Below are 10,029 nucleotides of genomic sequence, written 5' to 3' on the forward strand. Positions count from 1 at the left end.
GCGTCGGTTTTCTCGGAGTTCTCCCGTTTTCTCCCACTTTCTTCATTCCACCATTTTCATTCATTACTCATCATCACCGTCTCCTTTAGCCTAACCGGCATAAACGTAGGACGTAAAACTCAAAGATTTCATTTTTTTCTCTAGTGGAATTACTTTTAGCATTTCTCTTATTCATTCATTCATTCATTGTTTATTCATCCATGTCGTACATTATTGGTCAGAGACCAGTACCTAGGACTTGTCAAATAATAAGAAGACATTCCAATATAATTGATTTACATTATTTTACATACTATCACCCAAGTATTCATTAATATGATAATACATTTTGTTACACAAAAAATTAAATAGTTCATTTTTGAAATTTCGTATTTTACATACTACCACCCAAGTATTCATTAATATGATAATACATTTTGTTACACAAAAAATTAAATAGTTCATTTTTGAAATTTCGTATGTTTTTGATATCCTTCAAATAACTTGGGAGCTTATTAAACAACTTAGCGGACATAGGAAGAACACTTCTTTTGGTGCACGCATAGTTTTGGTATGCTGTGAATATGTTATTCTTTTGTCGTGTGTTGTATGAATGTACATCGTCAGCATGAAGAAAACTACTTTCATTTCTCTTTACATATATGATACTTTTGTATATGTACAGACAAGGCACAGTTAAAATTTTATTTGACTGAAAGACCCTTTTGCATGAGGACCTTGGTGATAGATTAAAAATAGATCTTATTGCCTTTTTGTGTAGACAAAAAGTAGTAACACTGGAATAGGAGGCTGCCCAGAAAATTATTCCGTAATTTAACAATGATTGAAACTTACCATAGTACAATAACAGCAAAGTTTCTTTTGACACTGAACCACGTAGTCTATAAATGACAAAACATATACGGCTTGATTTGCTGTTTAGCTCAGTAATATGTGCATCCCATGTAAGCCTATTGCTTATTGTTACACCTAAAAATTTAGTAGATTTTGAATAGTCTACATCAGTTGAATTTATCACAATGGGTGGTACTGTTGTTATGGGTGGTACTTATTTTGACGTTCCGCATCGTTTCCCTTGTTTTTTTTTTTTTTTGGGGGGGGGGGGTTCACAGTGTTGAATCGTTTGATTTTGTTCTTCTTACTATTTCTTTTTTTGTTCAGGAGTTGACTTTTATCTATTAAAACATATCCCTCTTGTTGCTACTCGGTTAATAATTTCTGTGACTATTCTGCTTTCTTTGTTTACTGAAGTTCCTAAATATTTCAAGCTATCATTCACTTGTTCTGTTTCATTCTTAATTTTGATTTGATGTTTTTATCTTTAGCAATGAACATCGATTTTGTTTTGCTTATGGTTATTTTTAGATTTCTCTTTGTCAGTTGGTTTTTCCCAAAGTTTAAATCGTAATTCAAATTTTCGTCAAATTTGGCTGTTAGTACTGAGTCGTCTGCAAATGCTAACTCTGCAATTTTTATTGGTTTCATTTTCCAGTATTTTACTTCACACTACCTATTCTTCTTACAACATTCTTTTATAACAACATGTAATACTAAATTAAACAAAAATAGAACCAAGCAGAGAACGTTGTCTTACTCCTGATGTAGTAGAAAATTCTTTGGAAGTTTCATTACCTATTCTCACGTAATTGCTTGCTCTTCTTCAGCACCTGTAAATTGCATTTGATAGTTTATTATTTACTTTCCTATTTCGGAGATTTTTCTGTATTTCTTTTTCTGACGGTATCAAATGTTATTGTGGAACTGAGATCAATTTCTTTGTTGTGATTTATCCTTTTTCTATAATTTGTCTTAATGTGAATTTTTGGCCCTGTGTACTTCCGTTAGGTGTCTGAATCGGCTTTAAGTATCTTCTAGTTGCAGTTCCATTTCCTTCCTTATTGTTTCATCAAGAATTCTTTCAAAAAAACCGCGGTGCCTCAATATTAGAGCGTTCATCTCTAGTGCATGGGGTCTCTGGTTCGATCCTAGCTCATGCCGAGTGAACAACGTGTACGTGGGTTTCCTCGGGGTTCTTCCGTTTCCTCTCACTTCATTCATTCTACCATTTCATTCATTTCTCATATTCACAGTTTTCTTTAGCTTAGCCAGCATAACCATGGGACTTAAATCTTAAAGATTTAATTTTTTTTCTTGCAAAAATTTTAGCTACGGTAATAGGAAAGCTAAACCCCTCTATAGTTTTTGCAGTCTTTATTACCTCCTTTCTTATAAATTGACACTATCATTGCAACTTCCCAGTTGCTAGACACTTGTTCTTTTTTCCAGGTCAAGTTAAGTAATTCTAGTAGTGTTTTTCTTCCGAATGTTTCTAAATATTTGATGGTTTTTGGAGCAGTTCCAGCGTGTCCAGATGCTTTTCCAACTTTCATCTTCCTTATTATTTTCCATTTCGTCATCTTTAATATTGTTTTCAGTTTCTTTTCATTTATATTTGTCTGCTTCTTTCGTCAGTTTTTCACTTCACGTATGTGGATGTTTTCTTTATCCTTTTCTTTTACTGTTTCTGTGTTTCTTCGAAATATTCTCTCTGTCTCTCATTTATCTCCTCTTCCTCAACCAACACTTTTCCTTCTTTGTTACATATTTTCTTTTAGTTATCGGTTCTTTTTGTTCTTTCTTTATAGCTTTTAATGCACTGCAGAATAATTTTAAATTTATTTCTTAATTATCCTGTAACTCTTTCCCGAAGTTTTCTCAAGCTTTTTTTTTATTTAGTAATTCCTTAACTTTTTTTTATAGTCGTCATCTCCCTTATAGTCGTCATCGTTTTAATTGATAGTGTTTTGGCTCTTTTTCTTTTCTTTGACTTCTTGGATTTCTAAATTCCACTATGCTGTTCGTTTAGTTTGTAGTTTCCCAGACATTTGCTTTGTCATTTTTAAGATACTTATTTTAAACTGTTTCCATAGTTCCCCTACATCTTCTCTTTCTTCTTCCTGTAGAACTAGGGCCTTCTGATAATTTCTTAATCTTAATTTTCAAGTTCGCTACTGAATTCTGTATGTGTATCTGTTATTTGCGTTACTCTTACCGTTCCCGAGGTATTGGCCAGAAAAAGTTCGAATTTCGGGAGATTTAAGGAGCCATATTTCGGGAATCGTAAGTTAGAGAGAGATATGATATTTTGCAAATTTTCCCATTTTGAGCCTTCCATTTTCGTAAAACAACATTTCGTAGAACCTTTTAACAGAACTCTTAAACAAAACATGTGGAAAAAATTTAGTACTCAGGGAAATTATAAATGGATACTCATATTACAAGAATTGTTTAATAATAAAGTACATAGAAGAATTGGTATAAAGCCTGTAGAAGTTAACAAGAAAAAATGATTCTTTTTAAGTTCGTTCTGGTAATGCTCTTGGAGTATTGTCAACTGGCTTTTATACTATAAATGGATAGATATATTACAAGAATTGTTTAATGAGTATAATAATAAAGTACATAGAACAATTGGCATAAAGCCTGTAGAAGTTAATAAGAAAAATTAATTATTTTAAAGTTCATTCTGACAATGCTCTTGGAGCATTCTCAGCTGGTTTCTGTTGTTTCTTTTTCTTTCTTTCTTTTTTTTTTACAATTTTGTTTTTTATCTTCTCTACTTACTATTAATTCCAGGAATAAAAGATAATGGTCACTTTCTATTTCTGGTCCTCTCGCGAGTCTTACATCTTTTATTCTTTTCCAGATTTCACTAGGTACTTTCTTCTGTTTTCCTCGCCTAATTTGCTAGTAAGTGCCATTACATTCTCGTTCACAAATTCCCAGTCCTGTATTCTGTTGTAATATTTTCTGTACCTTTCTTGGCTCTTTCGAATTTCCATAATCCTGAGTAAAATAGAGTATACCTATTCCCTATTTTTCCTAGACCTTGTTCTTTCTTTTTGGTTTCTTGTCTTGTCAAAATAGGTTTCAAATAAATCCGAAATACTTGTCTATGAACTCGATTCGACTTTTTTTTCTTTTAATAGAGTTTTTGATTTGTTAATTTTTCGTTGATGATTGATTGCTTTGGTTTCCTTTAATTTTCGGACGTGTCTGTTTATTACAATACAGATCATTAATTTGTGTTTGAAGCTTCCGTTTAGTTTTATGTTAATGAATGGAAGATACAACAGGTTTTTAACACACCAGTTTCATTTCGTTTATTAGTTTCCTTGTTTATCAATTTGCCTATAAAATATGCACCAGTCGGAAAATTTATAAATAACACAATACCTTATTGCAAAATGTACTCCACATATTTGCCAGTTTTCTCAAGACACTTTGTCAAATGATTCTTCATATTTGTGTGAATTCTCTTCAATATATAAAGCCATAGCATAGAGTAATAATATAGTATAAGAGGTTTCAGGTTCGCTCTTCCCGCTGAAACTGTGAAGACTGTGGCGCCGCCACTCAAGGAAGTTGGGTACTACGAACTAGTAAAAGCAAGAACGAATCAGATCATTCAGAGCGCGTGAGTCTGATAAAATTAGCCAATGATAACTGAGCTAGTACCAGTAGCAGACGATGCAGTTAGTTACAACTCTAGCCGGTAGTGTCGCCCAGTCACTTTCGTTGCATTGTGGGAACGATTTGAATTTCAATTAGGAATATAGGGAGTGGTTCATCAGTGAAGCCATATAGCAGCCTTTATAGTAACAGTATTTATCGTCTAGCGGGAATGATCGAGATCCAGATTTTCACTGCATATCCCTTAAGTTTCAAAATTACTCTTATGGCAAATCCACGGGGCTGTCAGGTGATTATGATGACAATTTCACAGTCCTTTTTATCTAATCCAAGGTTTGTAAGGTATCTGCTGATCTGGAAACCTAGGAAATAACCGTGGAATTTGTCCAGAAACTTATTTATTTAAGTTCATTGTAGGGACTTCTTACTGGCCCTATAATAGAAAATATTGTATTTGAAGATTTTCTTCTATGTATTGTCTCGACAGTGTTTGTTTCAGTTTTTTTTTTTTTTCCTATTGCAAATTAAATAATATTCGACAGGTCTATAGCCGGGCAGAGGCTGTAGTAGGCAGTGCCCGCCCTAAATTATCCCTCACCCCCTCAAAACAATGTTGTAGAGAATTTTTAAATTGACTGAAAAAATAAGTATGAATTTCTTGCAATTTTATTTAAAAAATTATATTCAAATTAGCACATATTACTTATATTACTTATTTCTGCTTAAAATGGTATGCTTCTTACTAAATGCATCAAATACTTTTAACAGCATACAAAACATATGTAATTCAATTGAATTATGTCATAAATAAGCAATACCTAAACAGTTTAATGGTTTTCCTTGATGTCTTTGTCATTACTTCCTCAATATTAATTTCTCTCTTCCACCTCCTCCCGTGAGAAATCGGTCTAGGTACGTGGTTGATATGTGAGTTTATCAATTTTTAATTGAGATAACCAATTCAAGGTTGTGTAAAAGAAAGGTCTTTAAAAGGTGATAGAAGTTTTTATTTTACAACACTAATTAGGAAAAGAAAGAAAGAAACTGAAAAACCTGGAATTTCAAAATAAGCATTTGTCGTACATCCTAGTCTGGGAAACAGCTTTATTTATTTATTTATTTATTTATTTATTTATTTATTGTTATATTAAGATAATGTGTTGTCAGTATTGCCATTGATTCGAGGATGTTTAATTCTTAATATAATTTTCTTGAAGAGTGTACTCGTAAAAACTTCAGTGTGATCTTTTCGATCGTTTATAACCAACAAAGGGAAAGTAAGAAAGAAAGAAAGAAAGAAGTAGTAAGGATGGGAAAGTTTTTGTCAACGAAGAGTCATGTTATGCAACGGGAGCTGTAACAAGCTTGAACGAGAGTTTGTTGACATATATATGTATATATATTTCTTTTGTTTTACAATGATGACATAATAGAGATCGAAATCGCTACAGGTTACATTTAGTACGAATGTGTATATATACAAAATAATCTTTTTCCGCTATTTATGTTAAACATTGTATAGAACTTAACATGCCGGATATAACTTTTTTTTTTTTTTTTTTTTATGACAGTACAATCAGTCAAAATTAAGTTCCTTTCTTGAAAGTTAATAGTATAATTGCAGGCAGGTTGTATATAGTTTTCCTTTTATGAATTTCTCACATAGCGTCGCTGCTGAAAGGGACGTTAATATAAAACTCCTTTTATAAATTTTATGAGAGAAATTTGAAAAAAAACTAAAAAGCAACTGCGGAAATTGAGGGTGATATTTTTGTTGAAAAGAGTTTGCTTAATGCCTTGATTTCTATAAGAACTGTAGTTTATTGTCTTGACCTGTATAAGATTTATTGATTTTATTAAGTCTTTATTGATTTTCTTTAGTGAGAATTTTCTAATTGTGTTTCCTTTGTTTTGTTTGTTTCAGTTGCTGCTGGAGAGGCTCCCGGTGAACCATGAATTTCTCCCCCTTCGGCGGCCACTTCCCGGCCTCCATTCCTTCCATCCATCAGTTCGCAGCGAAGTTCACTCACGAAGGCCCGGGAGGCCTCCCACCGCAGGCCGTTACCTCTGGAGCTGTAGTCGTAAGTGGTGGGGATGGGTCACGGTACTTGCGTCCTGATCATGGCAGCCCCCCAGCACACTTCGGCAACCAGCACCCTATCGGAATGCCAGTCAACATGGGCAAGTATGCCCGTCCGGGTGATGCAACGAGTCACCCGACAACAACACAGCCATTACCGATGATGAATCCAAATTCGAAATACCACGCCGGTCCGCTTTCGGGTAGAAGCGATTTGCCCGTGCATCATTTCCCTCACGCTGGTGCGGGCGCCGGTGTAGCCGTGCCATATAGTCAAGCAGGGACTGTGCAACAGCCCCCGACACCAAATTCAGGTCCTGGCCCCTCGAGACCTCCAGTGTCGTCTCCCTCCCCCGTTCAACAAGGGCAGGGGGTCTCATCGGCCCAGGCCCGGCAGCAACCTGGAGGCGGAGAGAAAAGACCTTATCCCGGTTCCGACATGCAACCTCAAGACCTCTGTGCAGCTATGATGCGGGAAAATGCAGCTGCTATGGCCAGAGAGAACGTGGCAGCCATGGCCAGGGAAAATGCAGCTGCTATGGCTAGGGAAAACGTGGCTGCCATGGCCAGAGAGAATGCAGCGGCAATGGCAAGAGAAAATGCCGCTGCAATGGCTAGAGAAAATGCAGTTGCCATGACACGGGAGAATCCACCAATGGGTGAAGCAGACAAAGCCACTCAGGTGACTCCCAAAGAAGTTGTAGTGAAAAGAGAAGACGAAAAAGACGATCGACCAGGCTCCAGTGAAGCTGAATATAGCGGTACCATGACACATGCTGCGACTATGCCAGCCGCGTGGCAGAGTTTAGCAGCACCCGGTTCCACCGTCGCAGACTATCTTTCGCATCTCCCTGCGTCCACACTGCCCCTCAGTTTACATCACTTCCTCAAATACTCGGCGGAGAACATCAAGAAGGAGGCCGAAACCTCAACAGTACCTCCAAAGAAAAAGAAGAAGAAGAAGCCGAACAAGGAAAAGAAGCCGCGGCCAAAGCCAGGTGAAATCAGGTTGACAACTGCACTGGACGGTTCCACTCTCTACTGCTGCCCGGAATGTCACATGGCGTATCCTGAGAAGGAGTTACTGGAGCAGCATCTCGTTGGCCATAAGCTGGAACGACGCTTCATCTGTGACATCTGCGGAGCAGGATTAAAGCGCAAAGACCACTTGACGCGACACAAGCAGAGCCATAACCCCGAGCGCCCTTATGTGTGTACTATTTGTCTGAAGGCGTTCAAGAGGAAGGAACAACTGACTCTTCACTTCGTCATTCACTCCGGCGAGAAGAGGCATGTATGCACCGAATGCGGGAAAGGATTCTACCGGAAAGACCACTTGAGGAAACACACTCGAAGTCACATCGCTCGACGCGTCAAAGCAGAACTTAGCCAACATGCCGCAGCGCCCCCCGTGGCCACTGTCTCCGGAGTGCCCTCGGCTGCCGGCGTCCCCTCTGTCTCTGATGGGGGGCCACCGCCTGCGTCGTTGCTGTCCTGAATCACCGCTGGGAGTTATGCAAATGTACCCCTCATAGACTCTGAACTCCTAGCGTTTATTTCTGCCATGAGGGATGTTTGATTTATTACTTCTTAGTACTGAAAAGGAGAAAAATAAATGAATCGAATACAAAGATTGATTTTAAAAAAGACAAGCATAATAGTGCTGCAATGAAACAAAACCAAGTATAATTGAGTGTGTAATGTATGGTTGGAATGCAAAGTGAATTGAAAGGTGGTTTTACTATCCCAGTTACAAGTAAAGGTCAAAGTAAAAGTAAGTAAAAGTTATTATGAAGCCAGTAATTATAATTCCGTAAGGAATTGAGGGATGTTGCTTGTGAAGTCAGTGAATTAGTTTCGTATGTCTTTTTACATTGTGCCATTTAGCTGTTTACTTTCGTGTCTTCGTAAACTTACCTTAAATGCTGTAAATCCATATACAATATGCTTTTTATTTCTTGTTCTAATATCCTCTGATCCCTCTAGTAAAACAAGGTTGGAAAATGAATGGTAGATTTTTATGTTAACGTGCGACATACGGATGTCCAAACTACGAAGTTAGATAAGGGAATGAATATCATGCATTCCTTGCCACAGTTTGTTTGCTTTACTTTCGCTTCTAGATAAAGATTCTTAAAAGGAGGTGGATGATCAGGAAAGTTATCTAGAAAGAATTCATTTCCAATCTTGTTAGTAATGCTAAGTATAATAATTAGCAAGTAAAACTAATTGTAATAATGAATGAAAAAGCACACCAATCCGTTTCTCGGGTCTTTTTTTTATGGAATAACTGAATCACAAAAATTCGTTCTAAGATGACCGTTATGGGATTCACCAAATACGAATGTATCAATGCTCAGAGGATGATTCGTGCACATTTTTCGTAGTTAATTTGTTTCGTTGTTTGTTTAACAAAGTTAAATTATAATTTTACTTTATATATAAAGTAAAATTACAATTTAACTTTCTAATCTAATTTAACTTTCTTAAATAGATAGATATGTAGGGTCGGATTTAGGGGTGTGTGCACTTGCACTCCCCTTCGTAGTGAATATACACTGTATAAAATGAGAAGTTAGCAGTTAAAATAGCAATACTTTCATAAGGATTCTGTACGATACAAGTATCCATTATGTTCCAAGTGTCCATAATTAAAGAAATTTCTGGTTTACAGGAACTGAAAAATATGCCGACAAAGCGGCCGCAGCTCATTTAGTAAAGCATTAGAAAGTCGTGGGTTCGATACCCGAAGCCGGACACTAAGCATTTTTAGGGCAATTCCTCATTCACAACACAGATGCTTAAAGGCATTTAAAAAATTGAAACTTAATAGTAGTTATTGGTGCACCCGTCAGAAAATTCTGAATCCAGCCTGGTATATATATATATATATATATATATATATATATATATAATATAAAATTTTGGAAGCATGGTTCAGAGTTGAACGACAAAGTGCTCTCATCAATAAAACAGAATGTTGTAGAGTATATGGATTATTCTACAACCATTGATTCCACTTTTTAAATCCACTCTGAACATTGTACTCTGGACAGTGAGGAAAGAAAGAGAAAACAAACTGTTACCGATTGGTGAATCCTTAACGTTTGTAGGCGTACCTATTTAGTTACTTTATGTGGTATATTAAAGCAGTGGTGCGGGTTTTGATGTACGCTCACCTCTCCATTCCAAGGGAAAAAATGCGATTATATTCAGGGGTCTCTCCCTCCTGTGTCGTCGGAAACTTTAAAAGTTGAGTTTATATATAGGGTGTTCCAAACTTATATTGGGGTTTTAAGGTTTTGTAGTATTTATTACAATTATCGTATCTTACAATTATAAATAATACATCAGATGAAAGAGCAACTCGCAGTTTTGTACTTACGCATGCGCATGCACTCTGTCTGCTGTTAGAAAGCGCTAGTAGCAAACATGGCGACAAGTGAGCAGAAAGTTTTTTGTTGAGTTGAGTTGAG

The 10,029-nt window shown here is 36.4% G+C and overlaps 1 protein-coding gene across 2 annotated transcripts in view; it reads left to right on the plus strand.

Annotated features, from left to right (window-relative positions):
- The window catches only part of LOC145664995 (uncharacterized), a 32,110-nt gene extending 23,614 nt beyond the window's left edge, over window positions 1-8,496 (plus strand). For both annotated transcript variants that reach the window (XM_081732176.1, XM_081732177.1), the window contains exon 3: window positions 6,398-8,496. In XM_081732176.1, coding sequence (XP_081588302.1) covers window positions 6,426-8,051 — 1,626 coding nt within the window. In that variant the 5' untranslated portion in view covers window positions 6,398-6,425 and the 3' untranslated portion in view covers window positions 8,052-8,496. The remainder of the gene's footprint in view (window positions 1-6,397) is intronic.
- The last annotated feature ends 1,533 nt before the right edge of the window (window positions 8,497-10,029 follow it).

The sequence above is a fragment of the Thermobia domestica genome, chromosome 11 (genome assembly GCF_964235325.1).
Source record: "Thermobia domestica chromosome 11, izTheDome1.hap1.1, whole genome shotgun sequence".
Lineage (NCBI taxonomy): Eukaryota > Metazoa > Arthropoda > Insecta > Zygentoma > Lepismatidae > Thermobia > Thermobia domestica.